At 40.9% G+C, this 21,673-nt stretch overlaps 1 protein-coding gene across 1 annotated transcript; it reads right to left on the bottom strand.

Moving 5' to 3' along the window:
- Positions 1-14,826: 14,826 nt before the first annotated feature.
- On the bottom strand, positions 14,827-19,448 carry LOC136753395 (extracellular calcium-sensing receptor-like). The gene is made up of 4 exons (XM_066709469.1): positions 19,204-19,448; positions 17,744-17,953; positions 17,123-17,246; positions 14,827-17,003 (listed from the first exon to the last, which is right to left on the bottom strand). Exons 1-4 carry the CDS (start codon positions 19,363-19,365, stop codon positions 16,093-16,095), a joined length of 1,407 nt encoding a protein of 468 aa, XP_066565566.1. The 5' UTR covers positions 19,366-19,448; the 3' UTR covers positions 14,827-16,092.
- Positions 19,449-21,673: the final 2,225 nt, after the last annotated feature.

Below are 21,673 nucleotides of genomic sequence, written 5' to 3'. Positions count from 1 at the left end.
ACACCAAGGGCAGCCTCCCTTCATGATTAAAATCAAATCAAGCAATGCAATGAATATGTGTAAGTCTCGGAGTTAATCATGAATCAGCAATGTCAAGATAATTAAACTGCTACTGTATAGCATACCTTTAGAATATGTGTACAAATGCATATTATATGCAACTGCAAATCATAGACATAAAAACATGACACTGATGCTAATTAAAGCCCTTTGACTGGGAACTGACGCACTGGACTATGGCATAGGGATTTTTAAAACAGGCTTTCGACAATTTTATTGTATTATATTGCTCTGCGATTGGCAGCTTTAAGCATGACATCAGAGTTCTGTTTTTCAGCATGCATTTCCACTCCACACGTTCTTTATTCTTTGACACATGTGTTGCCATTCAGATTGTCTCAGATTTTTGGATTTGTATAAAGTGGGTGAAATCAGAAAAGGTGCATGAATGGTCAGGGGGGTCAATCAATTTGAAATTATTATTAGTCTGTCCCTTCAGTTTATGTATTAATTGAATGCACTGAGGTTGCAAAAAATATAGATTATTTACAAATCTAGCATATCAAGTAAAAAAAAACTAACAAAAAAAAAAAACAGAACATTCATATCCTTTAATAGTACTCATACTTTTCTTAAATAACATGAAAGGTAGAAAGTAACTAGAAACTACAATATATATTTTCATTTGGATAGAGATTAGCTAAAGATTTTTGGGGGTAATTAGCCTGAGGGATATCACCCATAAGCATCCTCAGAGACTAAGACTTTGTCTATAAATGGAGGTTAACAAGCACCACAAGTTCGCTTTTTCAAACTGCAGCAATGCACTTCACTCTGCATGTTTTATTAATGTGTTTTATGTTCAGAGTAGGTGCAGCAGCTCAACCCACATGCACAATTCTGGAGAATTTTGACTTATATGAGTTATACAGAGATGGTGACATCCTGTTTGGAGGGATACTCGAAATACACTTCACAACAATATATCCTGAACTGTCTTTCCACTCTAAACCTGAACAACTGAGATGTGAGGGGTAAGTAAACTATATACTATAGCACTCAGATAGGCAGATAGATAGTTAGATAGATAGACATATAAGTTCAAGTTAATACTATAATTATACTTGTTGTGTCTCATTGACCAAACAGCAAAGGGAGTCAGAAGAACTATTATTTATCTGTATTCTACCAGGTTTGATTTTGCAGGATTCCAGTGGGCACAGGCAATTTCCTTTGCCATAGAAGAAATAAACAGAGACCCTGCCCTTCTTCCTAACATCACTCTGGGCTACAGGATGTTTGACAACTGTGTGAAGCTGGCAGTGGCGTTTCGAGCAGCCACAGCCCTGATCAGCGGAGTGGGTGACACTTTCACTGACTACAGCTGTACAGGGACACCCCCAGTCTTAGGCATTGTTGGGGATCCTGGGTCAACGCATTCTATTGCCATATCAAGAATGCTGGGCCTTTTCCGATTGCCCCTGGTAAAGTAAAACACAGATCTAACCATTAATTTAAAATTTGACCTAAATCAATAAATTGTATTTTTTTTAACATCTATTTATCAATCTAACTATCAGTTTATTTTTCTCTTTGGACGTTGAATCTTTAATTAGATTAATTACATTTCTGTAAATTTCTTCCATCCTAAGCAGCTTTTTAAGAATGGTTGTTTACTTGTTTCCAGGTGAGCTATTATGCCACATGTTCCTGCCTGAGCAACAAAGAGGAGTACCCTTCATTTTTCAGGACCATTCCAAGTGATAAATTCCAAGTCAAAGCCATGGTTCAGATCCTCAGGTACTATGGGTGGACCTGGGTGGGAGCCATAGCAAGCAATGATGATTATGGGCTCTTTGCTCTTAAGAACTTTGTAGAGGAGTTAAATAAGTTTGGTTGCGTTGCCTTCTCAGAAATCCTCCCTCGCAACAACGACATGAGTGAAATCCTTAAAATTATAGACACAATCAAACAATCGACTGCCAAAATCATTGTGGTGTTTTCCACAGAAGCCTATTTGTTTCCTCTGGCTGAGGAAATTGTTCGACAAAACATCAGACAGAGGCAGTGGATTGCCAGTGAAGCCTGGACTACCTCTGTGGTATTTCAAACCAAGGAACTGCTGCCCTATTTCGGTGGCACAATAGGGATTGCCATTCGCAGGGGAGAAATGCCTGGCTTCGAGCAACATCTTCTCCAGGTGTGCCCTGTCTTTGACCCCGCTAACAATTTAGTCATCAAGTTCTGGGAAGCATTCTTTGAGTGCAAATTCAAAGAGAACACAGGGAAAGGCAACTCAACAATCAGTAAAATATGTACAGGTTCAGAGGACATAATAAGCAAGAAAAATGAATACAATGATGTGTCTGAATTGAGAGCGACCTACAATGTTTATAAGGCAGTGTACGCCTTCGCACATTCCCTTCATGACCTGATGTCCTGTGAATCAGGAAAAGGGCCCTTTGAAAATAACTCCTGTGCCGACATCACACGTGTGCAGCCCTGGCAGGTGAGAATGTATGTTCACTCCATAAAGAAACATCCAAATGCATATCAATTCAAGTAAATTATTGCTTGCACAGCAATGTGTCCGTGTCATACAAAATGTTATGAGTTTTTTCTCGTATATCAAGCTTCTGCACTACCTGGGGAAAGTGAACTTCACTACTCACTATGGAGACAGGGTGTCCTTTGATGAGAACGGGGATGCTCTGGCAATCTATGATGTGATGAACTGGCAGAGGGCCGACGACGGCTCTGTGAAAATAGAAACAATCGGTCTGTTCGATGAGTCGGCTCCTGCTGGACAGGAACTTACACTCCAAGAGGACAAGATCTTTTGGAACTTTTATGTCACGGGCGGGGCAAGATTGGCCATTAGCATTAATTGATCACTTTTATTTAATTACTTATTATCACTCCTTTCACTTATTTATTGTTTAGTGCACTGTGTTCATTATTCATGATTGTTTTATTTATGTAGTATGTTCTTTTTACTTCCTTATTGTTTCCATTTCTATGGTTAATTTGGTATTTGGGTTGATTATTAGTTTAATCTGCATGCTTTCTCATTGGTCGCTTTTACCTGTGCCCCTATTTCTCTATTTAGTATTTAAGCCCAGGGAAATGGTCATTCAGAGGAGAGCAATGGACTACTGAGCAGGACATTTGGCAGAGAGGGGATCCAAGGCGCAGTGCTGGAGTGAAGAAACCGGCAGAGTGAGTGGAAGACTGGGAAAGCAGTGAACGGCAAAGATTTCTCCAAGCACGGTTTATAAAGGAAGCTTTGGAAATAACACACATTGGATTGCTGGAGATGACCGCACATGCTACGGAGCGTTAAGTACCCGGTTGTATTTCTTTAGAAGGGAATAATTAGAAAAGAGAAGCCACATGCTGTGGAGGTTGAACTTTCTTTATTAAGACTTTGTTGAGATCTCCTCTGCCGCTTTGCTTTGTGGAGAGGGTTCCCTCTCCTGGTGTTAGAGACTTCCCTGCTGTGATTTATTTTACGGTCTTTGTGATGCAGACGGGTGACTGCGGGATAGAAGAAAAGACATTCATTAATTACATTTGAATTCGTGCAATTTGAGACTTGCTAATACTTGTTCCTAACTGCAGTTGTTGGGGTCCCAGTTGGCCGACGGGGTTCCAACCCAGCTGCAAAGAGACTTGTTTCCTCTGAGAGGAAGGGGGATTCTTCCGTGTGGTGTCAGCTATTGTGAACAGAAGAGATTCTAAAACCTTGTCGTTGCTTTCTGTATTTTATATTAGGAACTTGGGTTTTATTTATTCTATTCAGTCTTTTTATTTTCTTTTTTTGTTATTCTGGGTAGGGTTTTTAGTGTTATGTGCCCATTTTATTAAAGGCATTTTAATATAGGTTTTAGAATTACACATGCCAAATTCCTAAGGTTCTGTGCTAGTACAGTCTTCATGCCCTGTTCTAGCTAAATATAATAAATTGTTACTTTTTGTGAACTTGCCTTCAGTGTGGTGGTGTTCTGGGGTCCGGTCGAGCCTGCCCGGGGAGAGAACTGACCAGGGTGAACGAGGTCCTCTCTCGTTAAACAAAAGGGGTGGCGTGGTCGTGAGCGTGTCGCTCCTACGCACCCCATAGGTGGTGACATTTATTCTAAAGGAGTGAGTCAGTCTGCTTTTCTCTCTATCATGCTTGTCCTTTTCTATGGTGCTAATACTGTCTAACAGTTGCTTGAAAGGGGAATTTAAGAAAAGTATTTGCTCTCCAAGGTTAAAATACAGCAAGAGTCTGCATAAGTGTATAAAAAAGGGAAACTAAATACTTTATTTTAAATGTGATCACTGATCACTGCTGAATGAACAGTATGAGGATACCTAAACCTAAACCTGAGAAACCTAAACAGTTAATTTAATCCAAAAGATGCATGCTGAAGTTCAGTGGCATTATTGTGTTTTTCCAGCCCCCCAGGTCTGTGTGCAGTGAAAGCTGTCTGCCTGGGACCAGAAAGGCAACAAGGAAAGGGGAGCCACTCTGCTGTTTCGACTGTATACCTTGTGCAGAGGGAGAAATCAGCAATGAGACTGGTAGGTTTAAGCAGTGGAAACTACGAAGACAGTGTCTTGTTTTTGTTGCTGTTGCTGTTTTCAAAAGTCCTTGTCAATGCTTATGTTTAGATAAGAAGCACAACTGGTCTATCTTCAGACCTTGCAGAACACATGCAAACTTTTGGAAATGTAAAAAAATGTAAAATATGTTTGATTTGGCAGCCTTATATAATTTGATTGAAAAAAATGTTAATGGCTATTTGTTACGTGTTACAAATCCATGTCAGGTAGGGGTTTACTCTTTTAGACTAGCTTAGATAGGTTTTGTTTTGTTTCAGTGTTACTGTTAGCCGACAACGCCCAGGGTGTTTTCCTCTATATATTTGTTCATTATTTGTATCATTATCATCATGTGTTTTTGTATACTGTACATACTTGTACATACTCCCCTCCCCATTGTAAATAAACCCTTCTTATATATATATATATATATATATATATATATATATATCTTATTGATATTGTGTTGGTTTTTGCACTCCCTTCACTCTCCCACTACTGCATTTGTGTGTTTTATGTTACGTTCCCCTTATCCCCCTTATCAGCCACTTGGGGTCGTAACGTAATTGGGGGCTCGTCCGGGAGTTATATTCTTTCCCGTAGTTGCACACAAATAGTGGTAGTGTTTGTGTGGGTGTTGTGCTGTGCAGGTGGTGTGTTTATATTATTGGTATTAGTTTTTGCGGTGTATTTTGTCACAATTATGGCCAGTTTTGATTTAAGTGCTTTTCTGAGTGTCCCGTCTCTGGATCAGCATGATGTGTGTTGCAAGGCTGATTTATATGCTATAGCGGATCACTTCTGTTTCACAGTTCCGAGGAACATTGTTAAAGCTCAGCTTAGACAGATCGTCATGGATAAGTTGGTGGAAGGGCAAGTGCTCGTTGTGCCTCTGGTGCTGCCTGATCCTGCCCGTGTCCCTGATCCTGCCTCTGCCCCGGTCACCCTGGTGATGCGCACGGCGGCCCCAGCAGCGAGGCCCGTGCCCGGTCTGAAGGAGAGTGCAGGCAGCACGGAGGCCGGCTCTGCGGGTGCGGATGCGGAGGCACACGCTGCCGTAGAGGCCAAGGCTCCGGTGACAATGCCACGCTTTGACCCCCTCTCCCCTGGGTTTTCTGGGTCCGCGGCGAGCGGTAGACTTAAGATCCGTCTGGCACATCTTCATCTAGAGGCGCAGGACAGGGAACGGCAGGCTGAACATAATCTGCGGCTGGAGATCCGCAGGATGGAAATCGAGGCAGAGAAAGAGGTACAGCTGCGGAAGCTTGAACTGGAGGCGACGTCCCTGCAGCTGGCACTGCGGGGCGGGCACTTTCTTCGGTAGCCTGTCATGCGTCTTCTCCACCAGCTCATCCCGCTGACACCTTTGATGTAAGTAAAAAAAAAAAAATCACCTTAGTTCCCCCGTTCCGTGAAACAGAAGTCGATTTCCTATTTCGGTGCATTCGAGTGCATTGCAACTTACCTGCGATGGCCAAAAGACATGTGGCCTCTTTTGCTGCAGTGCAAGTCTGGAAAAGCACAGGAGGTGATGTCTGCCCTCTCTCTGGAGGACAGCTTGTGTTATGACACTGTTAAGGCTACAGTGCTCCGTGCCTATGAGCTTGTACCTGAGGCTTACAGACAAAGGTTTAGGGACCTCAAGAAGTCTCCTAACCAGACTTCTGTGGCGTTTGCTAGGGAAAAAGAAACCCTGTTTGACAGATGGTGCACTGCCAGTAAGGCTACTGATGTTGTTTCACTCCGAGAGTTAGTGTTACTGGAGGAATTTAAAAACCGCTTACCTGACCACTTGGTTACTTATCTAAATGAACAAAAGGTAACATCATTGGCCCAAGCAGCTGTGTTAGCTGATGAGTTTGTATTAACACACAAAAGTGTTTTTGTATCGTCCCGTAGAGCGTTTACCTCCACTCCCGGCTCCCCGGCTCCAGTCGGTCTTCCCTGCGAGAGAGAGGAGTGGGAGTGTTTTTATTGTCACCAGTTGGGCCATATTGTTGCCAATTGCCCAGGCCTGAAACGCAAATCACAGCCACCTTCCTGTCCACCAAAAGCAGTGGGCTTGATTAAGACCGTTTCTCGCCCCACGACAGTTATGCCTGAGGTTACATGTATTTCTGTATTTCACATTCTGAGAGACACTGGTGTCACACATTCATTTATAGTGTCCGATCTCTTGCCTTTCTCAGATGACTCGTTCTGTGGGGCGAGTGTGTTGGTTCAGGGCATTGAGATGGGTTTTGTGTCAGCTCCTCTACACCGTGTACATTTCAAGTCCAACTTGGTTAGCGGAATTTTCAAAGTGGGGGTGCGGCCGGTGCAAGGTGTCACCTTCATATTGGGGAATGATATTGCTGGAGGTAAACTGCTGCCTGTATTGGAAATGTTGGATTGTCCGGACACTCAATGAATCCAATCTGGGAGCATTGCTTGCTGAAACGAATGTCCCAGCTTTGCAGTTGAATGTCACCCATGAACAGCTTGTTGTCTCACAGCAGGTGGATTCCAGCCTGACCAAGTGTTTTTCTGCCGCTGTTGCTCCAGAGGAAGTTATCAAGGAAAACGTGGCTTATTTTGTTGATGACGGTCACCTAATACGTAAGTGGACCCGCGTCATTGGAGATAGTGATTTAGGTGTGGTGTATCAAATCGTTGTCCCCATTTCCTATCGTCAGCATGTTTTATCACTTGCTCATGATTACACGTGGTCTGGTCATTAAGGGATCACGAAAACATATGACCGGGTTCTTTGGCATTTCTTTTGGCCAGGATTGAAGGCAGATGTGACACAGTTCTGCCATACATGTCATATATGTCAAACTGTCGGTAAACCTAATAAGTTAATTCCTCCTTCTCCTCTATGTCCTATCCCTGTCCTGGGGGAACCATTTCAGCATGTATTGGTGGACTGTGTAGGACCGTTACTAAAATCGAAGTCTGGCAACCAGTTTTTGCTTACAATTATGTGTATTGCTATTCCACTACGTAGTATTACAGCTCAGTCTGTTGTAAAAGCCCTGATTAAGTTATTTTCTACATTTGGGCTCCCGAAAATTGTACAGACAGACCAAGGCACAAATTTTCTCTCTAACGTGTTCAAGCAGGTTTTACAGTCCCTCTCTATTGTACACCACGTCTCTAGTGCATATCATCCAGATTCACAAGGTGCGCTAGAGCATTGGCATCAGACACTTAAATCTATGCTGCGCAAATTTTGCCTAGAGTCACAGAGAGAATGGGATGAAGGTGTTCCCCTTGCTTTGTTCACTATACGTGAAACAGTTCAAGAGTTGCTGGGTTTTAGTCCTGCTGATTTAGTCTTCGGTCACAGTGTTCGAGGTCCCCTGAAGGTGTTGAAGGATCAGTTGCTGACCACTGACTCCTCCACACCCACAAATGTGCTGGATTATGTTAGTCGTTTTCGTGAGCGGTTACACAAGGCGTGCGCTCTAGCAAGAGACTCCTGTAGCGTAAGGTAAACTTATAAATTTCAATTAAAGAAGTGAATTTATAGTATCACCTTATCACAAATCCTAGAATCTTGTAGAACTCAATTTCTGTAATAATTGGACGCAGACACCAATTCCAAAGATATAAATTGTAAAATTTATTTAAAAACAAAGACTAAATGTAGCACTACACTAATTATACAAAAGGGAAAAACTAATTAAAATTCAACTCTAGATCAACAAATCAAAGACAAATCACTTCCGTGACCAAATCAAAGACCATGGGATCGCATATGATAACACACAAATCGTTAAACAAAAAAGGTTATAAACACATTGACTACAATACCGGTTAGTAAGACGAAGGTGAGTCTCTCATTAGTATTGTTAGTCGGACATTAAATAACTACGCAGGTTAGTATTTATGTCGGGTAACTTCTCGTTATATATATATCAGTCTCATTTACATTTAGGTGCTGAGAAAGATCCTATCATTACTTGTTACCACAATTTCCCTTAACTGATTATTATTCAATGATTAAGGATAAGCAGGGCCACCAATAATCTAACGTCTATTAACATGTGTCAATTTCAGACTAAACAGTTAAACAGGAATGAGAAGATATTTCTCGGCGTTGACACGTTTTATTTCTAAAATTATCAACAAAACAGTTTAATGCAACACACATTTATATTTAAGAAAACTAAATGATATTACACATTCTAGAGTTATGAATCACAGATTAACATTTCTAATTGATTTCTCAAATGTCATGAATCACAAACTCCAAACTGTTAAACTTATCTGAACTTCGTCGCAGAGAGGCCTCTCTGGCTTCGGGCTCAGATAACAGCACACGGCACGAGGTCCGTGTGGTTTGGAACAAAGGCAGTCCGGTTCGGCTTTGTCCAAGAACTTCCACTCAGTCGATGCACCTGGAAGTTGGGGTTTCGCGAAAGTAGAGTCGTTTCCAAACAGATTTTCCACTGGTTTGAAGGCTCCAAGGTTGTGCACAAAATCTTCTTTGTAAGCAGGGTTCCACCATAGTTACTTGAAGACAAAGTCTTTGAGGAAAGCAGGGCCCTGTTCATTCCAAGGGTCAAGTTTCTTAAGACTCAAATAGCTATTTAAATGACTGACACTTTCGTATACAGTCAATTGTCCAGCTGTAAAACTCCACTGATCAGGTGGGCACAGGCGGGCAGCGCAGTCTGTAAAGTTCTTTATTTAATAAAGTCCTTTAAAAGAATTCTTCGTACGGCTCAATCTCCTTCTCCCAGTTTAACTCTTCTGTTGCCGGCAAAGACTTGGTTGGTTTCTGGTTCCGGTTCGGGCAACAGAGCTACAGGTTGAGCTGTGGCAGCGAGTTTCTGGTTCAGGTGAGAGAGAGAGCGAAAGAGACCGTGCGCTGTTCTGTCAGATGAATAGGTGATTGGTTCTTGAGTTTTTGAGATTGGATTTCGGTTTCAGCCCCCAGTGTCCTATTTGAGGGGGGCTTGATTTATGACTGATGTCAATCCATGCCATCTTTTGGAAATGCCGGTTGGCCCGGGTTCGTAGCTCTATGTCGGAATTTCAGCTCTCGTCCACTTCAAAGAGTTTATTACCTACAGGCCCCTTTCTCCAGACATCTCATAGCAGGATTCCAAACTATTTGGCCTATTCTCGGTGCCATCCTCCCCAAAACTGTCACTTTGATGTAAACCAGTTCCAAGCTGATGAGTTAAGGAAATCTGATAACTTTGGGGGGGAGAGGTCTTCTTTGGATCAGTGCTTCAGCTCAGAGCTAAAATGCTCTTATCAAAATACACCCAACATAACGCTACATACCCCCTTTCTTGAATGGGACTGAGGTCGACTAGGACGTTATCCCCTTCAAGACAAAATAATACGTTAAGCATTTATCTCAAAGTTATGTAACAGAATTCAACAGTGGACTTCACCATTCATGACCCCGAGAAATCAAAGAAACCAAACTAATAGTTCATTATCTCAGCAGAATGTATTCCAATCAAATTGACAATCCTATACTAGCACATATACAGGTTACATATTATAACACAAGTACATAAAAAAAACAAAAAAACAATTGGTATTAGTATTACTCAGGATTGAGTATGGTTACCGACGGTAACCAATAGGTGGAAGATGATTAACAGAGGGAGGTGACTGGGAATTCAAGTGTTATTCAGGCACCTGACCTTCACTATGTCTATAATAGTGGGTAGGGACCTGGGTTCAAATGGTTGGCTTACATGGTAAGCCCGTGCCCCCTTTAGGGGTACGCACAAAAATGGTCTCATTGGGAAGTTGTACCTTGGTGGCTGTATCATATCTGTCATTCAATTCCACCTGCTTTGGTGATTGAACTTGAGCCCACAACTTTTCTGTTTGCAATCGATAAGTGGATCTAACCTGTTCACTAGATCCTGACCAATGATCAACTTCTCTGTTTCAAATTTGGAAATATAAACTGGATGAACCAACTTAATCTTCCCAAAGGTGAACTCTAACAACGCCTTTCGAGTGAGCTGTGCCTTAGTCTCTGTGTAACTTGTAATGTTCACACTACAAGCTTCCACTTTCAGTCATTGGTCTGAGGTTTCCATAATTTGTTTCAGGTTGCCAAATGTGGTGGCATACATTAAACAAATTTCAGCCCCAGTGTCCAACAAGGCTTCACACATCAACACCCTCTCAATGGTCACTTCTATGTAAACTTCCTTGGCTCTGCCTCTCTGTGTCAGATCACCCAGTAACATCACCAAAGGTTCAGCTTGCCTGCAGGCAACTTCCCCCACTGGGAGGTCCCAGTGGGCTGATGTGTCAGAGAAACCCCCCTGCTGTTCCTCACATCCAATCAAAAACACGGAGGCAGGGACAGGGGGTGGTTCCAGAGCTAGTCATGCCTCAGGTGGTGGGTCCGGCCCTTTACCCTGGCTACTAAATTCCAGTTTGGGAAGAGGGGGCAAAGGGAGCAGAGCTAAGCGTAGCAGTAGCTCAGAAACTGCAACATTGCTCAGAGACTGAGTTAACCCAACTGGGTTAGGAGCAGATTTCTTTCCTTTATACTTTTTCTTGTACCTTGTTTTACTCTTACTCCACTTAGGATTTTCTTTCTTTTTTATTGTAAGCCTGGGTGTCTTGGGTTCCATCCTTGGGAGGTTCTTTCCTTCTTTGAATCTCTGTCCCCTCTAACTCCAGTGGAGAACTAGGTCTCTCAGAGCACCTTGCCAGTACTTGGGTGCTTGAATCTTTACGATCAGAAGCGCTATTGTACTTGCTTTCCCAAGCTTTCTGTGCCATTTTACGAATTTCGGCTATGTTCATATACGTTGCGTCTGCATGTAATATGATCATTTCCTTAATCGTTGGGAACAAATTAGCAACAAACAACCCTTTAAAGCTCACCTCTTCCTTGGCCCCGGGTCGATCTTGACCCGCAAAATAGGTTTTCCTAAGCTTTTCATAGTAATCACGGGGGGACTCATGCTTACCCTGTTTGATCTGGTGTGCGGCAGTCACTGCTGCCACTGGATCAATGAACCTGGAATAGTCCCTAATTAATGCTCTGCACAAGCGTTGAAAACTATCGCAGACCATGGACCCTTGCCTCTCCATCCAAGAATGGACTTGGCGAGAGGTAGTTTTGTGGATTAGGAGAACCTTTTCCTTCTCCGTAGCCTCAGGATAGAAACGCAAAGCATACTTAATGTCCTTAATATACGCTTCCACATTTCCTTCCTTGTCTGCTGGGTTAAAGGTTTCACAATCTTTAGCCAGTTCTCTCAACTCTCGGGAGAGGAAGTTCGTCTGTGCAACGAGCTTCTTACCCTGGGTGGAGAAAGACTACAGGGAGGGGTACGATCAGGACGAGGCAACCCGGGGCCTACATGTGGAGATGGTGTGCGACTCCGTGCATTGGCCGGTTCCGGCTGTTCTTTTTTGCTGTCAGGTGTCAGCTTTGCAGCCCACCGAGAGGCAGCTTGCAGGGCTTTGTTTGTTGCTTGTTGCTTGAGACACTCATTTTCAACTTCAGTTGATTTGAGTTCTCCCCTAAGCACCTGATTTACTTTCCTCATTTCTTCACTGTCCCTTTTTAAATGTATGACCTCGCCTTCGAGTATCTCCATTTTTACAGTGCCCAAATCGTTCTCCCTGACTGTTTTGCAAAGACGCATTTCCAAAACATCCCGGTCCTTCAAAACTATCCTTTCATTTTCTGTCATTTTGCAGACCTTTTACTTGGATCAGAGTTGTTTCCAATTCGTCTTGACATTGTCTTAAATCATTTCCTAATTGCTCTCTCTGTTCAATTAAGTCCTCTTTTTCAGCATTCAACTCAATGACTTGTTTTCCACAAGTATCTAGCTTTCCTTCAAATTCTAAAACCATTCCATGCCGTTTGGCTCTTTCTTCTTTCACTTTTGCATACTTTTCTCCTAGCTTTTTCAGTTTTTCAAACTTGCTTATGCTCCAGTTCACTAACCTTGAGCTCGCAAGTGCTAAGCTAGCCATAACTTTCACCACCTCTATCGACTCTTTTTCGAGTTGCGTTGTAGTGTCGTTTAACAACTGAGTTCGACGTAACTCTACTTCAAAGTCCAAACTGCATAGGCGTCCAAGGAATTCAGGAATCTCTGTTCCTGGTACCTTTACAATCAATGCTTCACATGGGGACATTTGGGTAATCATTGTTTTGGCTATTCAGTAACAACCCAACAGAACAGTACTTGATTAATCACCTAATGACTCTAATGCCAATGCTTAGGATATCAACAATTTATCACAAGTAACTAAACAGACTTAACCTTCTGTGACTTTGGAAACCATACACATACCACGTGTGCAGTTCTAAAGCGTCCTCTAGAGTACAAACAGTGTATCGCACCTACAAAAGTTTTCTTGTTTCAAAACTTTGGAATCTGGATTTCTGGACAAAGCTATCGGAAATTAGTTCTTTCAGTCTAAGATTCCTCACATGGGGCACCAATTATGTAGCGTAAGGTGATACTATATACGCTACACTCCCTTTCCTCTTCACAGACGAAAATGAAACGTCACTATGATAAGCATGCTGTCACACGTTCACACTACAGGTGACCAGGTTCTGGTTTTGTTGCCTATTCCAGGGTCCTCCCTCTCTGCCCAGTTTTCGGGTCCATACCTGGTTGATAAAAAGTTAAGTGATACTGATTATGTGGTTCGAACTCCCGACCGCAGACAGCAGTCTCGAGTGTGCCACATTAACATGTTAAAGTTATATTACTCGAGACTGAACCCTCCAGTAAAGTTGTCAGAGAAAATTGCAGAGCCCGATGTCTGCTCTGCTGTCCCAGCCTCTGTGGTTGACACTATGGAGGTTTATTTTGGTGATGAGGATGGCTTGGTGTTGCGAAACACTCCTCAGCAGTGCGCTCGGTTGCTTAATTCTGAAATGTTGCTGGTCTTCCCTTCCCAATTAGACCATCTACCTAGTGAGCAAAGAGAGGACATTATGGAATTAATGAAGGATTTCCCCTGTCTTTTCAGTGATGTCCCCACTCGCACTACAGTTTTGGAACATGATTTAAACGTGGGAAATGCTGCTCCTATTAAACAACATGCCTATCGCGTTAATTCTACCAAAAGGGACGTCATGAAACAGGAGGTAGCATATCTGCTAGAAAATGACCTTGTTACACCGAGTTCTAGTCCCATTGTATTTTGGTCCCTAAACCCGACGATACCTTCCGATTTTGTACGTATTACCGGAAGGTGAATGCCGTGACTGTCCCAGATTCGTTCCCGTTACCAAGATTAGATGATTGCATAGATAAGGTTGGCTCTGCCATCTTTGTCAGTAAACTGGATCTCCTGAAAGGTTACTAGCAAGTACCATTAACCCCTCGTGCCTCCGAGATCTCTGCTTTCGTGACCCCAGATCAGTACTCTGTCATGCCCTTCGGCATGCGCAACGCTCCTGCCACTTTTCAGCATTTGGTGAATTTAATCTTGTCTGATGTTCCAAACTGTGATGCATATCTGGATGACTTAGTTGTTTATTCATCCGAATGGTCGTCTCATATCATGACGTTACAATCTGTATCTGAGCGTTTAGCCCAGGCATTATTATTAGCATTGCAGTTCTTTGAAGTTTATATCGGTTCCAGTGCTCTGCCGATTGTTGTATATACCACAATGGATGTATTATTCTGTAATGATAATACAATAATACGATTGTGTGAACACAGAGATATGGATCTCAATTTAACTACTATACAGCTCTGGAAAAAATTAAGAGACCACTGAAAAATTATCAGTTCCTCTGGTTTTACTATTTATAGGTATGTGTTTGGGTAAAATTAAATTTTTTGTTTTATTCTATAAATTACTGACAACATTTCTCCCAAATTCCAAATAAAAATATGAATGGAATGGAATGGCTGCCATACATGTAGAGATGCTGATTTAATAAATATTTGCAGTGGTCTCTTTATTTTTTCTACAGATGTATATGACATATAGGTATATATGAGATATATATACATGATATATATGATATAATAGCTCAAAAAGACACAAACATTCAAATAGTGATGAATGCACAGGGTTTATTTTATTGGATTCATTTTCCCAAAAAGATTCAGATTCTCTAATTCAATAAAACATATCAACTAATAAAACTAATTTTAAAAGTATTTTTGTTAATTACGTTATTGTAAAGATCAAAATTAAAAGAAGATAACAAACATTTTTACCTGGTAAAAGGATAAGAAAAAAAATTATCTTCTAATACTTACATACATAGCCGGACCCGTAACCCTACTCAACACCAAAAAGTGAAGCTATGCCCAATCCACTCTTCGTTATGAAACCTAAGTCACCCAACCCAAGTCCTACCTTAAATGTAATACAAATTAGACTTATGCAAAAGGCAAAACAAAATTATAAATACAAATTTGCTTGCACATGCATTGAATGTAAATACATTCTGAGGAACAGATCTAAAACGTTTTTTTTCTATTTTCATTAAGTCTAGCTTTCTGTACACCCTGAGCTCAAACAACACTCCCTATTTATCTGAACACACAATGCTGTATCTACGGGGATATGGTCTCAATGTCAGCTGTATAATGCATGGTTAGTTGCTCTCATATGTTACACCGTGGTCTGATTAAATTAATCCTACTGTTATTATTATTGAATGGAAAGCTGGTTCTGGCATAGGCACAAACAGAAGAGTTGAGTTATAAATGGCCAGTAAATGTTAATATCCTATAATTACATTATGAAGGTAATTATGAAGGTAAATAATTTAGTAAATTATTAAATTGAGTCTGATAGTTGAGTAATTAAAAATGTTGCATCAGTGAGAAAAGCTTTTACAGCTTAAAATGGGTAGAATGTGTGAGATTTTACAGACCATAAAACACAATGGATCTTTAATCAAATGCAATTGTGTGTACAGACCAAAGATTAGCCCACTAATGATCTCTCTCCCCATGTTTTCTGAACTTGTATTACAAATTTCATCATAATTAAAAAGTGTGTTACAATAGAAAGTGTTTGTGAAAAGTTTGTCGATTTATCATTGTAATATTAATTCAAGGGCTGTTTTGCCAAAATAGTGGTTTATGCTTTGAATATTGGTGTGTGTGCATATTCCAGATTCCAACCGTCATCTCTCAAACACACCTCTGACTGCCTGCTCCCCACTGTTCCTCCAACAGAGCGACAATCAGAGTACGCGAAAATACCATTCCCCTGACGCAGGGGCTTTGTATACTCTCTTTGTACCGCAGAGGGATTGCATCACCACAACAGGCTCATACACTATAAGCCCTGCTAAATATGATACCAGTCCCCATTCCCTCCACACTGCATTACTCTCATATTAATAGCAAATACATCTTCTGTGTATCACTATTTGAATATGCATCACTGCAACTCATTGATAAACACACAATTAACAGAAAACAAAGCACAACCATTCACACTAAACTCCAAAAATACAGCTCTTACTTTTTTTACTTGTTTTATATGCATGGGATCACAATTCAAATGATGATGCAGCTATTTGTTGACAGGACCTCTTCCCATTAAAAACTTCTTGGTATTGTTTTCTGGTTTCAGTAAAATAATGTAGCACTTTGGGGCGAAGATGCACCCTAGGAGGCCGAAGCTGGAAGACAAAATTGCAAATATTTCCACGGCTACCATGTACTTGCCCGGAGAGCTAATGTAAGGTGGGATGAAGGCGATCCACACTGCGCAGAATATAAGCATGCTGAATGTGATGAATTTGCCTTCATTGAAGTTGTCTGGCAGGTTTCGAGCCAAGAAAGCCAACACGAAGCAGATGCCAGCCAGCAAACCGATGTAACCCAGCACACAACCGAAGGCTACAAAAGACCCCACTGCACACTCAAGGATGATTTTCGAACTCTGATAGCTGGTGTTCTTGTTCGGCTGTGGTGGGCTGAGGGAAAGCCAGATTGCACAGATGACAACCTGGATTAATGTAAAGACAACAACGCTGCCCCTCTGCTGCGTGGGCCCAAACCACTTCATTACATCTTTGCCCGGGAGAGTAGCCTTGAAAGCCATCAGGACCACAATAGTTTTGATGAGAATACACGAAATGCAAAGAACAAAACTGACACCGAAGACCATGTGTTGCACTTTGCAGGACCAAATGGATGGTTTTCCAATGAAGAACAAGGAGCAAAGGAAGCACAGCGTTAAGGAGAACAGCAGCAAGAAACTCAGCTCTGAGTTGTTTGCCCGGACAATCGGGGTGTTTTTGTAATAGAGGAAGACGATCCCTACCGCCACGGTCACACTTGTCCCAAACAGAGCTACAGTGGTAAGCGTGATGCCCATGGTGTCTTCAAATGAGAGAAACTCAATGGCTCGAGCAATGCACTCATTCCTGTAGACATTGGACCAGAATTCCAAGGGGCATTTGTCACATTGCAGGGAATCTGTAAAATAAATATGTATTCAACATACACTGCCCAACAAACATCACAGTAGTAAAACTGCGATTGTAACAGCAGACAACAGCTGAAATCCCGTTGATTTGCTGCGATATATATCTTACCTGTGGTGTTGCTGATTTCTCCATCTGCACAAAAAATGCAGTCAAAGCAGCAAATGGGCTCCCCTTTCCTGGCAGCTTTCCTGGTTCCTGGGGGACAGTTTTCTGAGCAGATTGATACAGGTACCTGCTCACAGACAGTGGGAAAGGAGCATTAACACTGGCTGATGTCACCTGCAATCTGCATTTTGGTTTTAATGTGTGCCTTCATATCATATCTGCTCAATCCCTGATGCAGTCAGTCAATGTCCAATTCTTGCTATTCCTACATCACAAGCTATACTTTTACAGTACAGGGTTAAAAGCAGATCCAAAAGTGATGTCTGCAAGTATTCCATAATCACATGACTTCAGCAAACTAGCTAACATATGGTAAGCTCAGGACACTCCGTTTGCACGCTTCCAACTCAAAATGCTTGTATGTGACTTCAGGCCTGCAAACTGGAACAGGATACAAATATAGGCTGTGCAAAACAAAACCACCTCATGAACTACAGACAAAAGAGGGCATGCATCCTGCTTTGTTCTCACGTTACACTAATGTAAAAACTCCACATTAGCGGCTAGACATCTGTTCAGTCTTCCCAGGAGCAAGCAGGCTGTCCTAACAATCAGTACTAATACCTTTTTGACGCCTGTAGTCCAAACAATAGCAGTTTCGTTGATTCGCCATTCAGGTCCATCAACCCGTCCAACAGTGACATACTCCATAGACCCGGTGTGGCTCCTCTGCCAGTTTACAATGTCATACACTACTCGACTGTCACCCTTCTCAAAGTAAACAACTTCTCCTAGTTTGTTGGTGAATCGTACTTGATTTAAATAATGCATGAGCTGTGAACACATTTATTGAACACAGATCAGTACTGCACTTCTATTGAGCCTAGAAAGCATTCTGGTTTTAAACAATTTACATTTTTCATTACTCTGAAACATTAACATAATATATTGATTTAAATTGATTTAAGTACCTGCCCAGGTTTCAAATTGTAAATATCGCCACAAGATCCATTCATGAAGAGGCCACTTCCGTTTTTGCATGCCTGCAGATTTTGTAATGCATGTGCGACAGCATACACAGCTTTGTAAACATTATATGTAATTCGTAACTGGGACACATCGGTGAAAGTGTTTTTCACAGTTTGTAGGTTTTCTGATCCACTACATAATGGCTGGTTGCTTAATGTGGAATTATTTTCTTGCTCTAATTTACAGTTGAATGATGTTTCCCACAGCTCCCTGAAAAATACATTGTTGGGGAATTTTGAGGGATGGAGATTGACAAGAAAGTTCTGCATCCCTGGGATGTCCACCCGCCTGACAGCAACACCAAGAACTCCCATTGTCACAGAAGATAAGTCTGTGTTGAAAATTAAGGGACTGGTGCTCCAAGCTTCACTAGCTAGGAACTGTCGATCCGTGATGTTTTGTTTCACAAGTTCATGCAAGACAAACTCCACATCTAGGTACCAAGCGAAGATCACTATCACCTTTGCGGTCGACCGTTTAATGACACCTGCAATGCGGACAGCGTCTCTCTGGGTGTACACTGGAGACATAGTCTCAAAAAAGGCGATGCAGCTGCCAGCATTTTTAACTTCTTCAACAAAGGTCTGAATACCTAGTATCCCATAATCGTTGTCAATGGCAATTGCTCCTACCCAGGACCATCCAAAATGTTTGGCTAGGTATGCCATTGTTTGAGCCTGATAAAAGTCACTGGGTATTGTTCTGAAGAAGTTAGGAAATGCCCATTTGTTGCTTAGGCAAGCACATGAAGCAGAATAACTCACCTGCATATGAAAAAAAAAAAAACTATTTAAAAATTGATTAGAATACATATTATATATATATATATATATATATATATATAAATATTTCCTCTCATCATTTGCCAGAACTGAAAAAGAGAACACAAATTACCACTTCTGAATTGTAATAATAATTTACAAAAAGTATCTAAATTCTTTTAGTTTGTTTTTGTTTTATTTATTGTTTTACGAACATGTGACAATGAGATTGAACTACAGTAAAATAAACATCAGCATTTAACCATATTTTAATTTTTAAACTTTGCCCCTTACCAAAGGAACTTCCAGTGGTGCCAGTGTTTGAGATAATATGATGCATTGTGTGGAAGATGTGTCTCCAATTATTATCGGTACTCCACCCGATCCAGTGCATATGCTGCTGGGGTATGTGTTTCTCTGTCTGCTAACAAGTGAAATGGCTCCCCTCAGTGCCATGGGATAATTTCCACAGCTGTTGTGTATCTTGTAGCCAAGTCTGACATCAGGAAGAAGACTAGAATCTTGGTTAATCTCCTCTATTGCAAAAATCATCCCCATTGTCCAACGAAATGATCTGTAATTTAAACTTTTAAACAGAAACAAATATATACATATATTAATAACATACACCAATATGTAACAATATACTAACATTGTTATATTTATATATATATATTGCAGATGAAGGCATATCATTTTCCTTTGCATGCTATAAATCTTAAACTATATTCTTGAATTATTATATATAGATAGATAGATAGATATAGATATACATAACTCAAGCATGTCTTTCAGCTTCCTGCAGAACATAAATATTTATATTGTCAAACAACAACAATTATAATAATAATAACTACTTCATGCAGTATGACAATTCTGGGGCAGCTCCATATGACACTTCCTTCACAACTACTGTGTCATAGATAGGGAAGAGTCCTCCAAGGATAACGTCCCCATCCTGGTAGAGACTTGGCAAACTAGCATCGTCCCACAATGTACACGCTTCTTGTACGGCTGCAGGTGAAGAGAAGCTTTGTAGGATAAGCAGTGAAGTTAAAATATCCAGGGCCATGGCACGCACTCTGCTGCAGAAAATAAAGTGCGGTGCTTTTTGCCTATTGCCCTTCTGAAAGGCTACAAGAAAATACTCAACACTTCAAATACCAAAGGTTTATAATGATCAAGTGCCTCCCAATAGACTTCAGAAAATTATATGTTAGAAAGTTTAATAAAGAATCTAGGAGTGGCACATGGGCCCAACCAGCTAGGGCTTGTGTTTCCTTTCCCAGGAGTGAATTTCTTGTCCTTGGGCATGACTGTCATTGAGCAGTGTGTGTGGGAGGGAGGGAGGGTTAATGGGCAGTTGGAAATTGTGTAAAAGTTTTTTCAATGATTTTTCAATTTCCATTAGGACTAATTTGTGACCACATGGGGGTTTGGAAGAATAAACATGTTTTGATCAATATATTTATTAATATAGTAACAATAGAACATATATACTCTAAAGCTGAGACTGTGCTGCTCATGTACATCATAAACTTTTCTTTAAAGTCTCTATAATTTGAACTTTAGGTCACACAGGAAGGCACAAATTGACAGCCTAGCCCAGTGGACCTGTTTTGCATTATCCCTGCTTTGTATAAAACAGGGCTCAGGTGTTTACTCTTTGAGACATTACTACATATTTCACAAGCAATTAGCTGCTATTTTCCAAGGAATCCATGTGTAAATGCACCATTAAGCATGAACAAGCTCAAGTGGAAAGAGGATTGTGTGCAATGGCGACCATAACCAAGCTCCACTGGGACATGGGGCAATTTTGTTTTCAAAATCCAGTCAAGTTAAGTACCTCAGGTGCAAATCTCTGGTGGTACAAGACACTTTAATAAATGTCACATATTTGTACTTTTCAAATCGGTTAGTTTTAAATTCATAGCAGGGTGTATTCTACATTTGGGATAAATATAAAGGATATTTATTTGATTTCCAGCTTCATAGAGAAAATATGATATGTAGAAATATGTTTAGACCTATTATAGGAATGAATAACCTGTGCATTGTTGATCCCTGCATGTGCTGTTTACACTAAGTCTGTTCTCCAAACATATACCTTAGAGCTAATATAAAATGTACTTAAAACATTGAATGTACAATTTGGTTAAATTAATCATCTAAAAAACAATCATGTTTTGATGTATGAGAATTGTACTGCATTAGTAAGAGAATGTGCAGGTTCATACATTACATTATTTGTGATTTAGCAGACACTCTTATCCAGGGTGACTTACATTTGTACCCATTTATACAGCTGGACATTTTACTGGAGCAAAGTAAGTGAAGTATCTTGCTCAAGGGTACAATAGCACTGCCCCACCTGGGATTTGAACCCTTCCAACCTTCCAGTTATGAGTCCAGAACCCTAATCCAGACTCCACATATATTTTCCTCTCACATACATACATTCTCCTTTCACATACATATATTTTTACTCTCACATCCATACATTCTCCTTTCACAGACATATATTTTCACTCACACATTCATACTTTTGCTCTTATGCACGTGCAGTCAAGGTATACATGTAATATTATATATAATATATGGATGTAAGAAGAAAATATATGTATGTAAGAAAAGAATGTATGCATGTGTGAGAGTATAGTGGAAACGGGAGGCAGGTAATTTATCGCGCTGTGATTGGCTGAGAAGCTTGTACTGGGTCATGCTCAGGTCACGATCAGCATGGAAGGGGGAGATGAGACGC

This window comes from Amia ocellicauda, chromosome 7 (genome assembly GCF_036373705.1).
Source record: "Amia ocellicauda isolate fAmiCal2 chromosome 7, fAmiCal2.hap1, whole genome shotgun sequence".
Taxonomy (NCBI): domain Eukaryota; kingdom Metazoa; phylum Chordata; class Actinopteri; order Amiiformes; family Amiidae; genus Amia; species Amia ocellicauda.
The sequence above is the reverse complement of the archived record's forward strand: the minus strand, read 5'-3'. Positions and strand labels throughout refer to the sequence as shown.

Coding starts and splice junctions, on each gene's coding strand:
- LOC136753395 (XM_066709469.1), bottom strand. CDS start 19,365: ATGGCACTGAGGGGAGCCATTTCACTTGTTAGCAGACAGAGAAACACA. Junction 17,247..17,743: donor GGACTACAGGCGTCAAAAAG/GTATTAGTACTG, acceptor GTCTGTGAGCAG/GTACCTGTATCAATCTGCTC. Junction 17,004..17,122: donor AGAAATCAGCAACACCACAG/GTAAGATATATA, acceptor TTTATTTTACAG/ATTCCCTGCAATGTGACAAA.